This window comes from Lissotriton vulgaris, chromosome 6 (genome assembly GCF_964263255.1).
Source record: "Lissotriton vulgaris chromosome 6, aLisVul1.2, whole genome shotgun sequence".
NCBI classification, from domain to species: Eukaryota; Metazoa; Chordata; class Amphibia; order Caudata; family Salamandridae; genus Lissotriton; species Lissotriton vulgaris.
Genome location: NC_141694.1, coordinates 1,093,509,273 through 1,093,531,296, shown reverse-complemented (window position 1 = coordinate 1,093,531,296; position 22,024 = coordinate 1,093,509,273). Strand labels below are relative to the sequence as shown.

At 40.9% G+C, this 22,024-nt stretch overlaps 1 protein-coding gene across 1 annotated transcript in view; it reads right to left on the bottom strand.

Moving 5' to 3' along the window:
• WTAP (WT1 associated protein) overlaps nt 1-22,024 on the bottom strand; it is a 161,824-nt gene that overhangs the window by 107,145 nt on the left and 32,655 nt on the right. The window contains exons 4-5 of the mRNA XM_086927154.1: nt 18,080-18,138; nt 16,316-16,443 (exon numbers count right to left, since the gene is read on the bottom strand). Of these exons, the coding sequence (XP_086783280.1) occupies nt 16,316-16,443; nt 18,080-18,138 (187 nt within the window). The remainder of the gene's footprint in view (nt 1-16,315; nt 16,444-18,079; nt 18,139-22,024) is intronic.

Genomic DNA, 22,024 nt, shown 5'->3' with positions numbered 1-22,024 from the left:
ATATATTTAAACCTCAATGTACTGACAACTACATATTTATTAAAAAAATATATATATATTTATTCAAAATTCTATCATACACAAAATACACAAATCAATTGTTAAAATAAATGGCCACAAAGGTGACAAAGTAGCCGCTTAGGTATTCAATTAAAAACACATAATATATGACTTAATACACCGACAAAATACAATCAATTTTATAAAAACAATTTCCACAGTCATAAGCAAGTTTTAACGTCTAAATAGTACATAATTTGTCGTCATCTGTCTCAGACAGACGACAAATTATGTACTGTTTATTAAATATGTAGTCGAGTCAGTACATTGAGGTTTAAATATATTCATAGCTGAACTGTTTACCTGAATATCTTCAGGATATTTGTTGCCTAGGAAATTTATACCAGAGTTAAATTCATTACCATTACATTTGGGGACAATAACATTTACAGTGCTTAGAAATGGCAGTTCAGAGGTATGAAGCACTATTCAAGTAATAACCCGAAGCCCAGGCTTTTAGTTGTCACTCGTGGACAAGTGCTTGGGCGATTGTTGCAGTGACCCTCACAGGTAGAGCTAGCCAGTTAATAAGACGTTAATGTTACCATATATGATTGTAATAGTTATGGCAGGAATGCCCATGGCATCTGGAGACAGTCTTTTTATACCCACAAAGTATTCTATTCAATACTTTGACCATAACAACGTAGTCACTCCAGCAAATCGAAAGAAAACAGATGCCATTCAGCCAAACAGAAGTCCATATTCATTTTGAAAGGAGAAAATATACTTTGTTAGAGAGGGGAAAAGCCTTGTAAAAACACCATGTGATACTCTCGGTTTAGAGTGAGCTTAATCTGTGTAACAGAAGCCTAAACTTACCAGAATGTTGACCAAGTCCTAAATTGCGAGCTTTCAATTTGTGGGTACCCTTTATCTAAAGACTGGAATCGACTGAAACCTTTATATGACTACAACAGTCAATCAATCAATCATTGCATTTATATAGCGCTCTACTTACCCAGAGACTTTCAAGGCGCGGGGGGGGGGGGGGGGGGGGGGGGGGAGGAGAAGAATCTGCATCTGCTTGAACAACCAGGTCTTGAGTTGCTTCCTGAAGGCGAGGTGGTCCTGGGTCAGGCGGAGGTGAGTCGGGAGGGAGTTCCAAGTCTTGGCGGCCAGGTAGGAGAAGGACCGTCCTCCTGTGATGGCTCTTCGGATGTAGGGGACGGCGGCGAGGGCGTGGCTGGTCGATCGAAGCTGGCGTTTGGGAGCGTAGAAGTTGAGGCGGCTGTTGAGGTATCCTGGGCCTTGGCTGTGTAGGGCTTTGTGTGCAGGTGTCCACCCATCAAAGTAGACCTCCACACAAGTGTGCACCCTTGTCAATTGGCACTATTTGAAATGCACACATTCAAAACCTGCAAGTAGCATTAAACAGCAACAGAATGTTAGGTGAGGGGAAGCCACATCATAGACGGAATGAATGAAGTGGTCTTAAAATTCATTGGACTGCCCCAGCAAGAACCGGATAGGACTTGCAAAAGAGCACGGGCAGTGTCCGATTAGGCAACATTTGTTCTGGTTAAAGGCCTGCCTGTTTCACTGCCGCCAGTGACAATGAGTTAATAACCACAAAGTCATTTGTTAGACGTGTCCAGATAAAATCTGAAAATATGTGCCACAGTAGCGAGAGCATGAAAAGAACCCATGGTGAATAGCCTTATTTGCGTTCAAGTCTCAAAAGCTTTGAGAAAATACAAGTGTGCAGGGCAACAACAAAACCCTGTGAGAAAAGAATGTATACTCCAAAAGCCCCCACGACTTTTAGCACTAAAACACCTTTTAAGAGGTTATGGATAGCTAGGAAGGCGATTTCAACGAAAGAGGATTCACATCCCAGGTTTAGAAGGACAGGTATAGTGACAAGATATGCATGAGAAAGCATCACACTACTTGTGTCACACTGTGGAGCAAGAGGTGAGACCAGTCTTTTTATGACTAAAAATCACCTTGGCATTCCTCAGATATAGGCAACATCGGAGACCAGGCATATCTTGTAATTGGTGTACACATTACATTGTCCACAGAGATTGCATAAGAATTCTCATTTCTAGGCAATGATGAACAGCGAAAACACCGCAATAGACATAACTGAAATGGTTAATGATTGGGCAAGCCCCAAACTCTCACGATTGTCAAAAAAAAGCCTAGTACCCTAAGCTAGCTCTTGAGGAATAAGGCACTCAAGCCAAGATATTTTTGGAAAGAGCAGCAGTTCATCGAACCTTCATGACAAGTAAATATTGCCTCAATTGACATGGCTTCCTTATTAAAGGGATGACTGATATTTAAAAACCAGACAAGAGTTAAAAGCCTGGAGTTACCCAGCCGACAGGACTTTTGGGGCTCAGACTTACTTTTTGAATATCTAGACAGGATAGTCTCCATATTTTGCTCTCAACTCATACACAGAAATGTGGTTGCAATGACCTACGTTAAGCAAAGAAATGGGGCGGGGGTACGAAAAACAGTTTCCGCTCAAGGATTATAAAAGAGGTAAGAAGTGGATAAACCAGCATGGATTTATACTGGCTGTCCAGAAACGGTCTTAAGTGCCCTGACAAGGTAAGTATAGTGATGTAATATGCATTATATCAATTTAGATAAACTTTAGGACACCGGCAATCCTAGAAGCCTCAGGAACCACGAGTGTCCATGGGCTGTGCTACATCAATAGACTTGCATCGTTCAGTATAGGGACATGGCAAAAACAGGGGAAGCAGCATACATTGGGCTGACAAAGAATTGCCACAGCCCAGGCTAGTTTAGGAAACGTTTTATAGCACTTCTGGTAGTGTCAACATTACCCCAAAATTTAAATAGGGGGTTCTATGTTCAGGAAAACTGAAAGTCATTTAAACGGCTGCTTGGCCAGAGTTGGCATTTTAAATATCTGGTGGGGAATTCCACTTTGTCAGAAAATACTGGAAGTAGAAATTGGGAAAGTAGAATTGTGCCCTTTTAGGGATCGTCTCTACAAGTCTCACTGGACTTGCTCCAATTCTACAGGGGTGCATAGAACTGGAAGAGAAGTTAGTGGGAAGGCTGAGGACTGAAGAGCATAGCCTTTGAAATCCACACCAGAAGGACCCAGTAATTGATTTAGTACGTTTTCTTTAGCTACAGTGCTGGTAGTCGTGGCAAATTATCATTCCCCTTCTCTCCACAGAGTAAGCATTTCTAGTGATGGGAGTGGCTCAGGCCATCACTGCTCTGGGGAAGTAACCGACTACTACTCACCTGTGGACTGAAACAAGGGCTTTATACCACCCCAGAAGTGTCTTTCTCTAGTTTTTGTGACGGAGGAAGAGCAGGCAGTCTGGAGGCTTAGGGCAAAATGATCTTGTCCCATTTTAAAGACTAAGGACTGTTTAGCAGCCATTAGATGGAACCCTACAATTTGACTTAGTAATCACGACAGCAGTCACAAACTGCAATAGGGTTTTATCTGCCAGATGAGCTCTATTTTTTTAATCCATGTACATCACTTTATCTGAGTATTTCTGCCGTTAGTAATAAGGCCTCAGAGGCACATGGAAGAGATACTTTCATGGTCCACTGTCTTAATAGAGGACCTTAGACATAGGCAGTTTTTGTTCTGCAGTCCCTCTGCCCAGTCAGAGCACACATTTATACTCCAAGACTATGCAGAAAGAAGGAAAGAATGCAGATTTACAATATTAATGAAAATATTCTAGAGCAGTTTATAAAAGGTGATCACAAAATATTACCTCCCCACAATTCAAGACATTTTAGCTTCTTTGTACATGTAACAAGGCAAAGCTACTGCATCCAGTAAAATAGACTGTGCTGCCATGTAAAAAAAAAAAGTACACACTAATTTGGCTGCTGTGGCGGAGATTAAGAACTTGGGGAAAGCTTTACCCAAAACTGGAGTATACTTGAGGCTTTAACCAAAGACAAAGGTTTACTGGGGAAGCCAAGAGCAATCAGTGAATAACTAATTTTTTTTAAAACTGGTTGGGTGACTAGACAGACAACTCGAACACCCTTAACCTTGAGAAAGGAAGCTTGCTGAATTAGTCTTCAATATCTGCTTTCTGTCTGTTTTAGTATCTGATCTTTGTGAAGGAGGAGGCTTAAAGGATGATATGCCAGAAGAGTTAGTGAAGCGGGAAGAATCGGGGTAGCCATCACTTGATGAGATAGCATTGGAGCCAACTTGAAAGTGTTAGTGTTGAGACTGGCTGTATAATGAACAAATATCATATTAGACTTCACAAAGATGAACTCTGCATGTGGGTTGCTGTTCACAGCATCCTGAAATGGATTAGAGACGAAGAGAGAAGCCTTGTGCAACAGGTTCATGAATCTTCTTGTTCGGAGCACCTGCTGCAGCTCAGTTATAGCAGTTATCAAAAATGTTCTTCATATAGTCAAGATTTATTGAAGAAAGAGCACAAATTTACAAATAATGACTGGTGTTGGTGAACTACCAGCTGGGATGCATAAGAACTCCTGCACCAAAAAACCAAGTCAATCCTTTAGCACACTTTATCATCCAGGATCGGACGAGGGATCTAAAAGAACATTTTACTTCGAAGTTTATTAAACGGTGTCAGAGACGAGACTGGCTGAAGAGGTTAACTGAGGCAGTTCATGTCTGAATTGTGCTTTGGTTGCCTACGTAATAGCACTGTAGCGAAACACATACCAAGTCTTTACCTACTTGGCATCTTCAGCTTTGTGTGGTTTGTCCTCTCTTGCTGAACTAGTGCTCTCGTCTCAGTCCATAACTTGCAGTAGGGTGAGTCGAATGCTGAGGACTTCTCTAATGCATGGCGTGCTTTGCTGGGCTGGGCTGGACTTTAACAGGTTGGTGCTCAAAAGAACTGAAAATTTGAGACGTAAAAGCATTAGAACCCAAATGACCCTCTGCTTCTTTAAATGATGCTCCTTTCCATGGGCCTTGGTGGGGCTGGAAGAAGTCCTCTGGTACAGGTTGCGTTTGGCCAGGGAAGGTTACCGCCATAAGAAAAAAGATGGGAGCATGGCAGTTATGGATGAAAGCAAAGCCATGAAGATGCTTTAAGTACTTATTAACTCATCTGCTGTGAGATGTGTCTCATTTGTGTGAGTGCAAGTTTCACTAAGCTATTTTGTCAGATGTTGTACCAAAAAAACCAACAACAAAAAACGTGTACTTTTATGATTGCATCCCTGAACAATGGCTTCCTAGAAAGGAAATAAGAAGGGTGCAACGTGCTGGTGGCACTTAACAGATGACTCCAAACTAGAGTGTGCAGAAAAGTCTTCCTGAAATGCAGAATAAAGTGACAAACAGCTGGAAAATCAAAAGTGGGGTGCAGACCAGTCGCAGTGCAGCACCAACTCCTGTCAGGACATCAAAATCACCATCTTTGTTAAGTACCAGTGGCCTGTATAAGCAATCAGAATCTTAAAATTAGGTTGTTATTAAGCATTTTGATGTGATCAATTAAATTGAAGGCATCATTCCAATGACACTAATGTAACTTTTACAACGACCTATATATTAATAAAGGAACGTTATAAAAAAAATGTAAATGACCAAGTTTGACAAATATACTTGGCGACAGGTGAGTTAACTAATTTTGAGAGCTGATTTAAGCGCCTTCCATCATAATAAAAAAAAGTTGAAAACTTAAGCGGGCAATGTTGAAGTTGGGTGGAGGGGAAGGCTTTACATACCGTTTTGGCAGTCTACTCAAAGGAATAACGAAGCATTTCCAAAAATAAAAAACGGAAGGGCTGTTAAAACATATCAGGGCAGCCTAACTGACCAAAGAAGCTACTTTACATCACCTATTTAGAGAAGTCACTTTTACACTAACATATCGCCAGCTGTATTGTACCGAGTAGTGAGGAATACCATTAGTTTCTATAAATTACCATGAATTATACCGGCCCTTTGCTTCTCATAGTGGAAGGCACATCCCAAATTCCCTAAACATTTGCAACAATTACTTTCTTAAATGAACTGTTGAATTTCATTTTATTCAAGAGTATTAGTTAGCACCCATTAACTAACTATACATATTTAATGTTATAGAATTTTATACACCCTTTGCATATTACTCACTAGCTGAACTCCTGAATCTCCCCTAACAAAAAAAAGTAGCACACTTGTAGACCAGGCCCATCGTTATTCTTTTCCACAGCTCTAGAACCCTCTTGATGCCTTCTTTTACAGATAGCTCCACTGGCTGTATACAGTCAGTGAAAGAGGCGTTACAGAAACAGGAAAGGGCTAAAAGAGTGCTTGATGTCTCAACGGGTCTGGCTGGTGAGTAGAAAAGACCCTTCAATAAATCACTGCATTCGAAAGTCTGGCGGGACCAGGAAAGATTGGTTTCATTGGCCGATCGCCCGAACTCAGCTAGCCATACAGCAGCACCAAAGGAAATCTGACCACTTGCCCATCTCAGTTTTCACGTTGAGCTGGGCTGATTTACTAGCACTTTCTCATGTAGCAAGCTCGCTCTGGCTCCATCCACTTCATCAGTTTAAATGGGAAGTAAAACGAGAAGCATATTAAGTGAAGTTAGTGCTAGGGAACTGTGCATCTGAAAGGCTGAACACTCCACTCCGTATTTATTGAGCCCTCCTTCCGTTTCAGAGTCCGCAGGGGAACACCAATCAATTTGCTCCAGTAGACTGTGGTCATTTATTGGATGTTTACCACTACACTGTAGGGGCGATTATGAAGAGGCTATACTAGGCTTCTCCAACTAATAGCTTGCACTCTACTGGTAACTCCAATCTACAAGCAAGTAGCACCCCTGTGTGCCCTCCATCTTACTAAATTGAAAGTTTTTTTATTGGTTGAGTAAATACTTTTATACTAACATTGAAAGGCATATTTTCATGGAGAAAATGTGAGCATTTTCATAAGTCATAAGTAGATGTTCAGAGGGAAATAGTTGAATTTCCAAAATATAGTTAAAGCGGATTTGAGTGATTAATCATGCAACTATGTAAAGACTTCATGTTAACTTGGTGCAAGAGGCATTGCAGCTATGGATGTTCTGTTATCACATAGGCGTAAATTGACAAACCTTAATTTACAATACTGCTGACAACCGAGGTGATAGCTGCTAGTAATCTAGCATATGGTGCACACCATCATCTTCTTCTAAGTGGTCACAAATACAATCCTAATATTAGTAGCTCAGGATGATTTTCATCGACCATAAGTAGCTCTTATAAAAAAAAAAAGCTTGAGAACCCTGGGCTCTACAACCCTCAACAACATTATTAAATAAATGCTCCAAATGAGTAATTTAAAAAGATCTTGTGTTAACTGCTTAGGGCGCGTGAACTAACATGATGTAGCAAGTACTGATTTCCTACCAAAAAAAATTGAAAATTGTAAGCTCAACTGGAGAATAGCACTATGGAGTTTATGGACAGGGCAATATTTTATATAGGATCATGCTGTAGCAGAGGGAGGAGGTGACAAACTGGCAAAAAGACAAATGCCTTGAGCATTACAGCCATCTTCTTTGAAGCCTGAATATCATGTCCAGTCACTTTCCTGAGCGCGATCGAAGTAGGACAGTTAAAAAATGTGCCTTTCATGTACCTCACGTACACCAAATGGATACATAATAGGCACAGCAATGGTAGCACCTTTGCATGGCCTCAAAGCAGGTGATACTACGAGCTACTTCTTACCCTAAAATCTATTGCTCTAATACCATTCTTTAGGACTTGTTATTTAATCACAGTACCCAAGTGAGAATTAAATCAGTAGCTGTTAAATTCAATTAAAAATAAAGAACATAAGATGTTACCACACTAACATCATAATAAAGCAATATTGCTCAATAAAACAAGGAACCAGGGTGTATTGTCTGAAAAATTATTATTAAATTTCAAGGCAAAATATCTGTACAAAAACAATGAATGATCATAAAAAGCAGGGTGCATACATAGATATACAATAAGGATATTCAAGGTCTTGGTCGCTTTTCCTTGGACATATCCAAATTAAGGTCCAGACTGCTGTATTTCAATAGTTGGTTGGTTATAGCCCAAAGTCAGAAGAAAATCAAAAGATGACTAGGGGGCAAACTAGGCAGAATTGGACTACGCAGGTCGACGTTTCGGTCTTATTATGTTATTCTTAAGACCATCATCAGGACTACAAAGTAGTATGTACAATTGATGACCCTTTCTAGCGATGCAGATGATACCAATTATATGAGTCTTGATTGTACCGGTGTTTGAAATTAATTACACTGGAGTAGAGCACAGAGATGAATCAAGTGTGCCACGGTTGCGCTTGCAACACTTTAAGTGCAGTAGTGGATAGGAAGAGATACACCGTCCACTTTCGATTGTTGATCAGTTATCACTAAATATAAGTTAGAATTAATCCGCATCGAGACGTCAGAACACATAGGATCCATCGCCCGGATCCTATGTGTTCTGACGTCTCGATGCGGATTAATTCTAACTTATATTTAGTGATAACTGATCAACAATCGAAAGTGGACGGTGTATCTCTTCCTATCCACTACTGCACTTAAAGTGTTGCAAGCGCAACCGTGGCACACTTGATTCATCTCTGTGCTCTACTCCAGTGTAATTAATTTCAAACACCGGTACAATCAAGACTCATATAATTGGTATCATCTGCATCGCTAGAAAGGGTCATCAATTGTATATACTACTTTGTAGTCCTGATGATGGTCTTAAGAATAACATAATAAGACCGAAACGTCGACCTGCGTAGTCCAATTCTGCCTAGTTTGCCCCCTAGTCATCTTTTGATTTTCTTCTGACTTTGGGCTATAACCAACCAACTATTGAAATACAGCAGTCTGGACCTTAATTTGGATATGTCCAAGGAAAAGCGACCAAGACCTTGAATATCCTTATTGTATATCTATGTATGCACCCTGCTTTTTATGATCATTCATTGTTTTTGTACAGATATTTTGCCTTGAAATTTAATAATAATTTTTCAGACAATACACCCTGGTTCCTTGTTTTATTGAGCAATATTGCTTTATTATGATGTTAGTGTGGTAACATCTTATGTTCTTTATTTTTAATTGAATTTAACAGCTACTGATTTAATTCTCACTTGGGTACTGTGATTAAATAACAAGTCCTAAAGGTGCTGTACAAACTCTAAAAAACAAAATCCCTTGCTGGCCATTTCTTTTACAAACCTTGCCCAAGCCCGCAAGGGTATATTGGGTTGCTCACCCTTGTGTACATACTAATACCATTCTAACACTTCATTATTTCCAGGGTAATCTAGATCATGCTACATGTTAAACAAACACCCCGTTCCTTCCCATGACACCTTAATTTTTTTAAAAGGATTGTCGAGTGGGGGCTTCAGTGTCGATGCAGTGGATGATTCCATATCATCACTAATTGGAAAGAAATGCGAGATTCTTCGCAAGTGAGATCTATTGCATTTGAGACAAGCGGGAGGGGGCTTGACATTTTACATGATAAATAGGTGCCTACAACACTGGAGATAGCTGCAACTGCTACAGCTAGACCGTGCTCAATAAGCATGGACTTAAATGGAATCAAATATGTGAACATGATCCAAGTAAATTGAGGTATAAATCTAATTTTCCATCTCATGATTGAGATTAAATGTTATCCACAGTAAAAGTGATGCGTATTGAAAGCTCCAAAGTGTACGCAGAAATAAATGCCACTTAAAAACTATCAAAGAAAACGTGTGATAGGTCTAAAGCCATTAAAAATAATTAAGTGACAGCAGCGGTTCCTGTTCAAACTTGCTGGTCAAAAGCAAACTAAAAGGAAAATAATGTGGTCACAAATTGCAGCTTTCAATAAAAGGGATTATACAAAGCCATCTTTTTAATACTCATACTGAAATTGTGGAAGCTTATTTAAGGAGAATATACATTTTGATCAGAGAAAGCTCTCCTGAAAAGGAAAGTTAGGACAGATGCTACAATGCAACAAGCATTTAGTTTAGCAGGCTGCATTTTTAATAACCCTTTTCTTCAAGGAACCAAAAGAACACAACTGAAATAGACATCTACAAACTACTATGTAACGCCACAGTAGTCAATGTTAAATTTAAAATTGGGCACATGAAGTAGACAGCATGACCGACGGAAGCTCAGAGAGGGGATTCATCTGGACTGATTTGAATACACAGCGCATCCTCCCTAAGCCAATATCCAACACATAAGGCATTGAAACAGGACTATTAAAAACGATTCCTGAAGACAGTTTCCTTTGAGTGTTAGCTTGAGACAGATTTCTCGAAGCAATGAGCTGTGGTAAAACAGATCAGAGTCTACAGGGTCTCTTGAAAGATCTACTCGACATCTGTTACTGTGGAGGAAATAAGACAATTGACAGCCTTTAGTTCTAATCAATAAAGTCCAATTATAGCCTGCTGCTGTTATGAAGCTGCTCTTAGGCAGCAAAACTAGAGAGAACCAAAGTCCAGTAAGACTTAAACATGGGCCTTTATTCTTTTTGATCTTTTTAGCCACCAACACTGGCAGGTGCTCTCTTAAAACCCCCGGAAGATAAACTAAGTTCAGACAAAAGGAAGAATATGCTTTGGACAATAAAAGAATCTGCTAGGACTATGAACAAATGGCAAACCCTGCAGTTAACACTCTTAAATTGGGCTGCTATGGAAATAGCTACAAAACTCATCTGAGAGGGAGGGGTCCCAGCGTGAGTGTGATATATTATAAGCAATTCAAAAAATATTTACACAGACAATGAATGTATCCACATTGTTTTATTCACAATGGGACTAGGTATATTGAATATACTCAACAATTAATCAATATCATAATCGGTTGTTTAATGCCCGGGGGGGGGGGGGGGGGGGGGGGGGGGAGGGGGGGGACAGAGTGATCTGGTGAGGATTGTGTGATGGAAGGGAATTAGTGACAGTAAAATCAGCCAATTAACAAAACTGCATTGATGAGTTAATTCCTATATACAAGACATAAGACCGTTGGTTCGATGCATAAATCAAAACATACTCCACAGAATACAGTAAATGTAAAAATATTGGCGTGAAGTTGACAACCAAACAGGTTATTGTCGACATTTCGACCCTCGGAAGTTTGCAGGGATTAGTGGTGCCCTTGCTGTGGGGTCTTCATCAGGACAAGGTGCGGGGCAGGTAACCTTAGTTGGCAGGTAGATTTGCACAAGGTCTGAGATTGTACTTAGCACAAGGGATCACTCCGCGGTGTCCAAATGATAGATTGTAATGGCACGAGTTCAACAGTGTTATTCAGAGATGGTCGTTCAGTAGTATCCAAAGTGGAAGTTTATCGGAAATCAGGTCCGCGGGTATAATGAATCACTCCGTGGTATCACCAGCCGATTGTATCCAGCAAAGAACGCCGCTTGTGTTTGCAAATTTGCAATCTCAGACCGTGTGCAAATCTACCTGCCAACTAAGGTTGCCTGCCGCCAAGAACTGTGACAATCAACTTGTGGTGCTGCCTATAGGTAGCAGTAACCCCACCTCCCTCTTACCTCCCCCACCCGTGGTGCACCATGGCTGCGCCTGCTACTAGGTAGACAACAATAAACTGACTTTTCCCCATTGTAGAATGAAGAGGGTGTTGGGGATGCTCCATTGTATTGTTATTAGTGCCCAAATTGTGAAATCATCTATATGTGCGTAGCCTAGAGTGGGTTATCCCTTCGCATCGTACCGTTTTTCTCCAAGGTCTAGAATGTTATCCATGTCATCAGGGTGTATGTAGGGGTTCTTCGAGGTCCGGGTGTTTCAAGTCTTCTACTATTGCTTCCCAAGCTCTGGCAGCCTAAAGGGATCCCTGGCCCCTTCAGAGTCGCAAAGTACCCTCATAGTCCACTCAGCATAGGGCTTCCCTCAGTAGTAACCGCTTGCTTTGCCTTCCAGTCCGGGCAATCTCCCTTTTGGCCAAGAGAAGCACTAGGCCCTGAAACCTACCAGTTAGTCTTGGAACAGGCAATGTCCCCGTGTGCAATGGACCCCCCCTACCAATCTATTACCTCGGTCAATGGGTCTGTAACTATCTTCCAGAAGACACCTAGCATTGGGCAGCTCCAAAACATATGGAGTAATTCAGCCCCGATTGACCCCATCAGGGACGTTGCGAAATGGCAGTTTATCCATCCGTATGTGAGATATGCCTTATGTAGCACAGAAGTTAATCAGCTTAAATCAGGCATTTCTAGAAACGTTGAGAGCGCAGTATAGTAGTCCTTTGCACACCTCATCTATGGTGGTCCCCAATATGCCTGTAAGTTGTCTAGTCAGGGTAGCATTTCAAGACTGTCATCAGTATGTGCAGACAAAGCTTGAAGTGTTTATTTAGAAAGCTATGAGAGAGATTCTGGACTTTAAGTAAGGACAGAGGCTTTAGAGAAATTATGCGGAGACAAGTTTGCTTTAAGACTTCCATCCCTACAGGAGAATAAAGAAACTAACGTAATCCAAAGTGGTGTGCGGCGTCTTCTTTACTGAAGAATTATTTGTTCCATCCCTAGGTCAAAAAAAGAACAAGCTATAAAAATAACTGCTCCCAAATATATCTATATTAGTATAGGCCTGGGCGGAATTTTGTTTATGCCAGTGTACTTTTGGTGATTTGGTTTAACATGTTTCCAAAATTGAGATTACATCACTAAACATTGCTTTAGTGCGAGCAGCATTTCAGATAGATTTTTTACCAGAGCGAACTGTCTAGGTAATGTAAGCACAAAACTACAAATCTGAACACGAGTCTTTGTTTTGAACACGAGGGACCAGAAAAACTTAAAATTACATTCTGGAGTTTAATTTTTACTCTAACAGGCACCTGCCTAATTTTTAGTGTGAGATGCATTTCACATAATTGTTCGTAATTGTGTATTTACGCTACAGAATGAATCCTATAGCAAAATGGCCTTGTGGGTCACTAATGATTCTAGCTATACATTACATGTTAGAGACTTTGAATCTTTACAAGGGTAATCTGGTTTCTCTTTTCAGTCCTCACTGGTGTAAGGTCTGTAGTCAGCTACCCAATAACTAAGTGAAAAATAGGTTTGCTGCATTAACAATTGGCTAGCTACATTTCAGCTCTAAAATATACAAATGTTCTTTTGACAGCATGGATTAATACGGATCAGTTCAGACTCAAAAAGAAAATGCTGAACAGTTTGGATGAATGTACATGTCAAACTACTTTGGAGAAGTAGGGCTCTCCAGTGTAAGCAAGCGTTTAAATGGTGGTGTTTGCAGTTTTTACAGTCTCAGATGACTCCAAATTATTGTGAGTGCACTAACACACACTCTAGGTTAAACCTCCTTTAAATCCTTCATTTACATGTAATCCACTTCTAGAACAAAAGCAACATTTCTGCTCGTAGTCTGAAGATCCAGTATAGGATAACATTTTTAGGTTTCGCTTGCACTGTGCTTGAGAAAGTAATATAAACTTAAGGGACTTGGCATCCGGCTTACTCTTTTTCCTGGCCTTTCATTAGTTTCTGTGCATGCCACTTACCCTTCCTTCATTTCTATTGGCTGAAGCATATTTTCCTGCATTTACCAATGCTGGTTCCTGGTCTGCCTCTCATCGGTTTCCCACCACCGAAATAATGTTAAAATACTCTTTTGTGGGACTATATTCTCATAAAGGTTTGCCTTTTACTATTGCAGCGTTTTTTAAAAACAAGTTATAACCTGTAGAGATGAAGTGATTTGAATAGAATCCTCGGCTGTTGCTTTGGGGCGCCGCCAAATATTGTATTATAAATCGGCAGCTCTGGCTGCTGCGCCACACCCTCTTCTATACAGTGTTATCCGTCAGGATGCTCTTTTCCTCTCCTGGACGAGGATTGATAACAGCTCTTCGTTCATTACATAGGCTAAATCGATGCATTACCAATGCTAGTTTTATAGTGCATCTAATTCCTAGTGCCACTTCACCTTTCTAGGTGGGGAATGTGTAGCCCCTCGACTGCCATTCCACCTCTTCCTCCAGTCCCCAAACACTCATATCAACAAATTGTTGGTGCTAAGTGTAGGAAGTGATAAGAAAAACATAAAAAATTTTAAAAAAACAACACACACCAACAAAACGTCCCTCCTGTTATTCATACAGCAACCAAAGAGGCTTGCTTGGGGCCTTTGTGAGTTTGTACAATGATGAATTGAATTCAACATTTGCGACAGCAATCGTCTCTACTAGTACAAGGTGCTCTGTAAAGTCCAGGACAACTGTAGGTGTTGTCAAAAAGCATAGGATAGTGGTTACCGCTTAACTGTGCTTGCTGAACATCGTTTATATTTAGTTGGTCATGTGCAGCACATTTCAAGGCAGATAAAGTTTTTGAAAAAAAGGAGAAAAAGAATGTGTATATATATATATATATATATATATATATATATATATATATCTATATATATATATATATATCTATATCTCTCTCACGAGCAAATGTCCCAAAGGCGGGGGGAGCAGCTTGAACCGGTGCTGGCGGCGAGGGTCGGGACAGCCTCGCTGTTAATTGCTGGAGCAAATAATTCTTCAGTAAAGAAGACGCCACACCACTTTGGATTACGTTAGTTTGCTTATTCTCCTGTTGGTTTTATCCCACCGATCACGGTACCGTGATCGGTGGGGTAAAACCTACAGGAGAATAAACAAACTAACGTAATCCAAAGTGGTGTGCGGAGTCTTCTTTACTGAAGAATTATTTGGTCCAGATATATATATATATTATATATATATATATATATATATATATATAATATATATATTATATATATATTATATATATATATTATATATATATATATATATATATATATATATATATATATATATATATATATATATATATATATTTATTCGATCGTCCAGAAACATGGAAAAACAGACACAAAAGACATTGAAAAGCACAACACAGTAGCCAAGAAGAATGACTGCTCCTAATCTCAAGGTAAAATTCTATTGAAGCAGTGTCATCTAGAGAAAATCTTGAGTCACCCCCATCAACCCTAGCTCCCCCCCCCCCCCCCCCCTGATTCTAGCACTGCATGAGGAGTTTTAAGCTTTCTAAACTGTAATGCTCAATCAGCACCAATAATACCTTCTTTAAACAAATATAAACCAACTATTTACATGGGTTAGAGAAGCTACTTGAAAAGCAATGTACATGAAGGAGTAATTAAATAGGTCAGACTGCTATTTTGGGGGCATCCTTCAAACGATTAAGAAAGGAACTGAATAAATTACTAGTCCGGTAAGTAAGCTAACTGAACAGCTCAGTGAGTAAAAGGTTCGCTGGTGAAATATGCGATAATCTACAAGTCATAAGCTGGAATACTCGGAAGGCATACTCAGACTTCTGAAGACCGATAGTTTTAGTACCTTTAAATTGGTTAACTTAACCAGTTACTAACAGGGCTCAAAAAATACAGAAGTGTAGTCCGAAAAACTATCAAAAATTATGACACAAAATAAGTTATTACATGGGATCTGAATAATAGTGGTATGTCGTAGTCTGTCACGTTGTGCTCCCTGAAAACAGTTTGCCTTAGAAACATAAAAGAACAAGTAAAAAAAATAAGAATTGTGAAGGTTTCCCTGATTATTCTAATAATCTCTGCTGTGCAGGCTTCCCAAAAAACGGTAAAAATATTTTTAATATACCGATATTAAGACTTTGGATGAGAACATGTAAAGACTATTGGTCTCTGCAGGGCTATACAGCAGGCTAGCAATTGGGTAAAGTTGATAACAGCTATTCATGGTTTAAAAACTTCATAAACACTGACAAAATGCAGGGTTCGACATACTTGTTTAATGGGGATGTTTGTTCTAGTAATTAATTAACTAGGTTTCAGATGGGTAGTTTTAAAAGATGCTTAATTATCATTTGAGTTACTGTATTTTAGGGTAATGCACAATCTCAGGTTGTTCAAAAACTTTTCACATATATTCGATTAACATTCTTTTTACTTCTCAATTCGTGGCTGGCATGCAATGCTACTGCAATAGTGCAAGATATTTTCGGTAAATATGGTTTCTAGGACTCCTACATCTGAAAAAATGTCAGGTAATATTTATATTGGCGTGAGAAATTGAGATGTTTTATTCATCTGGAAAAATTATTTCAGGGGGGGGGGGGGGGGGTCGCAGAGAAATCAGTGTAACCATATTCAATTCTTATCATAAAACAAAGTAGTTCTGGTCTAAACTCTCAACTACACAGCAGCAATATGAAAACTTACCGTACACTCTTGCATTTCCTGCTCTTTTGTTGCCAGCCTCATTACCAGGATGTTTTCCCTTCGAGCAGACTCTTGCTGTTGTTGCTTGAGTTTCTCTTCAGACTCTCTCAGCCCAGTCACATCGTTAGCTGGTTTTAAAAAGAAAGTACAGGGAAGTCTGAAACTGGTTAAACAAAACAAGTGACTTATTTTTCTGCTTAACAATGACTAATGAACAATGGCTCAGTGGACACGGCAGGATTTACAAGGAGGGGTCAGGATGCCTCAAGTAGACAGTGGAAACCCAACTTAAACATTAGTTTCCGCAAACAGTGGTGTGGGGTCTTGCAAAAAGGTTCTTTGCAGAAAACGAACAGCAATTGTGGCAAACAAACAGTAATTTAACTGAAAACGTTCTGGCAAAGGAAATGTAATAAAATATCAATTAGAACGCGGTTATACTTCATACTTTAGTGTATCATATGAAATTTTTAGGAACAAAGCTGAAGCTGAATTCTGCAACGATAACCACAAATCATAAGAAAATTGTTTGAATGGTTCATTAGTCTTTCATCGGTCAAGAAAGTTATGTTTTATGTGTGATAATGAGTTACTGGCTTGATGCTTTTTGTTAATTTTTTTAGTATTTGGACAGGTGATTAATGAAAGCAACACATGCTCTGTTAAAGGCTGGCTATTAGACTTTCGAGCAGAGTATTCCCTCTTGCCAGGTTTTCTGACACTCACCAGTCTAAATAAATTGGATCTACTGAGAATTGGAAGTGATTCCCAAGAAAGTGGTGCCAAGCGCAATGAAGACAACAACATTTCTCAGGCAACACTCGGGCTAGATAGCAACGTACGTAACAAAGCTCAAAAGGTGCATGAGTGAGAATAAAAGCTAAATTAAATTTCATAGACTAGCCTACCCTCGACAAGGGGGGGGGGGCATCAAGACCCTTTAGGTGCATCCAAAATGTACAGATATATTTACTACACAGCAAAGCGTTCATGTTTAAAGCCAACTAACAGACAACACCTTTGGGAGGTGATGTTTACTTTCCACAGAGTGCAACATAAAGAGACGCACCTGCTCCACAACCCTGAATATACCTGGGTGCTTCTTTCAATTGAATGCAACAGCTTGCAGTTTAGTATTTGATAAAGTATGTCATTAAAAGAATGAAAAGAATAAAAGGTTTGAAAATACAATTTTTTATTTAGTTTCCCTCCAAATTTGTTTAATTGTTTCATACTTCCCGAAACAGCGTGAAATAACTGCTTACACCAAGACTGGTTAAAGGATGCACAACACCATGGTGCTTGGAAACAGAACACAACAAACCTTAATCTGGAACTTGCCTGCAAATATTATACGTGCAGTTAGGCTATTTAGGACCGAAAAAATGCTTAGACAATGTGGTCATCGTGTTTTGTTTGGAAGTGATGAAATACTACTAAAACTAAAATGCTTCATTTTAAATTGGGGTTTAGAGAACAAAAATGAATGTTTGTTCATCAGCTACACAAGAAGTATACACATTAATTTAGAACTTTAATTCCTTTCTCTTAACCCACATGAACACACAGGAAAGCTATACATTTGGGGTTACTGTATTATGCCTGGTTACATTTGGAGAAAATGCTTTCAATTTTTTCTACAACCGCACACAAATTGCTTCCGAATACAACTGATGTCAATTTGAAAGAATTTAATCTGCGATTTGCAATAGTTTAACGTAATGCTAGTCCTGATGCTTCAGTTTTCTTCTGATACAAACTTACAATTAAGATCTGTATACTTGCTCTCCAAGGCTTGTACATAAGATTCATATTGTTTCCACCTAAAAATAAAAACAAAATATTAATGTTACAATTTATTAAAGGGAAGAACACGGCCATGTATATTTAGAATGACATCAACAGCATTTAATGAAGGAGTTTAGAGTTTATCCCATGGTCACCGCAATAATCAAAATTAGTTTAGAGATAAATTCTTCATTAGACACACATACAATTTATATAGTGCAAAAATAAATCTACTATAAAAACAAGAACTGGAACAGAGACAAGATCGTAACCGGTAAGGATTACCCAAAAGGTAAGGTTAATTCATCACAGAATGCACAAAATCTGCTTTTCTGCACACTACCAAAGAGGCTTCTGTAGTTGCCCATTTTTCCCCACTCAAACTCCGCCACCCCTTATCAAAAGACGGCAAGAGGACGGAGCAGAAAAAGACAGCGCCTTCAACATGTAGGTAAAGAAGTAGGAAGGACCAAAAAAAAAACAAGCATTTACAATGCAATGGTTTCGCCTGTTAGTGAAGCCAGGAGTGTGAGAGAAGACAGGAGAGAGAGGGCAAGAAGGAGAGAGTGTAAGATAAAGAGAGAGGGCAAGAGGGAGAGAGATGGAGACTGAGTGCAAGAGAAGAAGTGATAGATATAGAAGTTAAGGAGAGCAGGAGTAAGAAGGAAGAAGGAAGAGAGATCAAAAGGAAGAGGGCAGGAGAGAGAGGGAGGGCAGGAAGGAGTGGGAGGGCAGGAGGGAAGGTAGGAGTGTGTGAGAGGGCAGAAAGGAGAGGGCGGCAGGTAGGGCAGGAAGGAGAAGGAGGGCTAGAGGAGGAGAGGACAGGAAGGAGAGAGAACAAGAGAGATGGACAAGAAGGTTAAAGAGCAGAAGAGAGGTGGAAAGGGGGGGCAGGAGGGAGTAAGAAGGCAGAAAAGAGAGGGATGGTAGAAGAGAGAAAGCAAGAAGGAGGGCAGAGGGAATAGAGTGAGAGAAGGCAGCACATGTGATAGAGACACATTTGGAAAGTAGCAGGTGAAAAACATCAATCGAAGTGAGTGTGGACATCACATGCTTAGGGGGGTAGCTATCATAAGCACTGCAGGTAGGGTCACAATGGGGCCCAGGGAGTCGACGAAGCACTGAACTTCAGTTATGCCAATTGGTTACTAAAACTGAGGGTAGGAGGATAATTCTTCTTCTTGAGTTAGGACCCATTGTCTCATTGTCCACTCCACTGCAACTAAGTATCTTCACCTTGCACCAAAGAATATGTGTTGCTAACGTAAAGTCTTCTGCACTGCTGTTTCTATCCTTGGGTGCACGAACATGGCAATGCCGGTTTATACAATGCCTGTAAAGTCACCCAGGTATTTATGCCCGCTAGTACTACTGATGATCATTCCAGGCAGTGCTGGCGAGGTAAACCTGTGGCACCCTACAGAGCATGCTGAAGATGCACACATGGAACCCCACAGGAGTAGCAAAGAGTTGCACAATTTAGGGGTAGGCTTTCTTTATGTACATGGAATGACAGCCAAAAGCAGCCATAAAGACCCGACCCTTGACAAGTCGTCCAATGCAGAATGTTGCCTAAATGAGAAAGGACTCCACTGCTTGAAATTCAACATTCATGTGAAAACATTGTCAATTGGAAAAGCAGCGCACAACATCGAACAGAAATCGAGCAGCCTTGCCAATACACTTTTGATAATGATACGTATTGCCAAGTATAAAGAAACAATGCGTTTGCCAGATTTTAAACTTTTAGCCTGCAGATTATAAATAGTGTTTTACAATGAGTGCTGCTATTAAGCTCAGGTGGCATACGGAAGCGTTATTCATTAGCCCTCCAGCATTCTCCCCCACCCCCACAGCCCCTCTCTCCCCCCCTCCCGACCAGGGCTGGAAGCCACTACTCGTCACGCAATATAACTTGTTTCAAATTAAATTAATGACGGACATTGCAGGTGGTTGAGGGACCTACTTCTGTTAGTTATTTTTGCACATCGCCTTCTTAATCTCCATACAAGGCACAATTACAACTTTACATTAAAAGCACAAAAACCATGGCACGCTGGAAGAGCTCCTTTACTAGTGTATATTCCTAGGATGGGCTCATTTATTAGGTGTGTGTGGTCTGTTTGGGAAGGAATGGAGGATTCTTCAAGGGCAGGCCTTTAACTAGCCCCCTTGTAAGAGTGTAATTTATGTAATGCAGATCACGCTGCTCACAAACTTGCATTTTACGCCCCCTTAGACTTAGCCTCCCTGTTGCATATGTTCCATGGTTGCGAGTGCATTGGCACCACTCATGTTCCTTTCCGCATTCGACGTAAAGCACTTTTGTGAAAGCGCTACACAAATAACAGATTTTTATTTTAATAAAAACAAAAAGGTGCGGTGTGCAACACCTGCTTGTTTTATGGTCATGGGAAGCAGGTGCTCTGTGTGTGTGTGTGTGTGTGTGTGTGTGTGTGTGTGTGTGGGGGGGTGGCTCTGTGTGTGTGGCTCTGTGTGTGTCTCTGTGTGGGGGGGGCTCTGTGTGCGGGGCTGTGTGTGTGGCTCTGTGTGCGGGGCTCGGTGTGTGCGGGGCTCGCTCTGTGTGTGCGTGGCTCGCTCTGTGTGTGCGTGGCTCTGTCTGTGTGTGTGCGTGGCTCTGTCTGTGTGTGTGCGTGGCTCTGTCTGTGTGTGTGCGTGGCTCTGTCTGTGGGTGTGCGTGGCTCTGTCTGTGGGTGTGCGTGGCTCTGTCTGTGGGTGTGCGTGGCTCTGTCTGTGGGTGTGCGTGGCTCTGTCTGTGGGTGTGCGTGGCTCTGTCTGTGGGTGTGCGTGGCTCTGTCTGTGGGTGTGCGTGGCTCTGTCTGTGGGTGTGCGTGGCTCTGTCTGTGGGTGTGCGTGGCTCTGTCTGTGGGTGTGCGTGGCTCTGTCTGTGTGTGTGCGTGGCTCTGTGTGTGTGCGTGGCTCTGTCTGTGTGTGTGCGTGGCTCTGTCTGTGTGTGTGCGTGGCTCTGTCTGTGTGTGTGCGTGGCTCTGTCTGTGTGTGTGCGTGGCTCTGTCTGTGTGTGTGCGTGGCTCTGTCTGTGTGTGTGCGTGGCTCTGTCTGTGTGTGTGCGTGGCTCTGTCTGTGTGTGTGCGTGGCTCTGTCTGTGTGTGTGCGTGGCTCTGTCTGTGTGTGTGCGTGGCTCTGTCTGTGTGTGTGCGTGGCTCTGTCTGTGTGTGTGCGTGGCTCTGTCTGTGTGTGTGTGCGTGGCTCTGTCTGTGTGTGTGCGTGGCTCTGTGTGTGCTCTGTGTCCGCGAATACTCTCTAATGCTCACCTATTGCCATTGTAAATGACAATACCATTTATTTATGTTTAAAAAAAAAATGAAAAAAAATGTCATGAGCAATGTCAATAGCTCTACCTTTAATAATGCCGAGACCATTGCATTGTAAATGCTTGTTATTTTTCTAGGGGAAAAACACTGATTTCTCTTTGAGATCTGAAGAGGGCAAGGGAATACAAACACTACAATATGCAGAATAAAAAAAGAACTATGTTGCAACAAAACCCCTTTTAAGATACTATTAGTAGATATATGAACCAATAAATAGATTTTATCGCCTGCACGTCCCACTGAGGCCAATAGGATGGCTGCCTAAATCTACCTGTTCTGCTTCCCGAGGCGGAGGAGGAGGGGGACCACTGGAGAACCCGTGGGTCAGCAAAATAACTCAGAAATACACAAGAGGCCGCTTCCGGCAGTGCCATGTCTTTTAAAACCTGATAGACTGAAGAACAAGGACTGAATAATCTCGGCGTCGACTCAACCGCATGTGATTCTGGGCAAATCACTTCATCTCTCCGTGCCTACAAAAAATGAATGCATCCTTATGTGATGCAACCTGGTGCTCGTGTAAAGCGCCCAGATACCGTCGGGCCGAGTTCGCGCTATATAAAAAAAA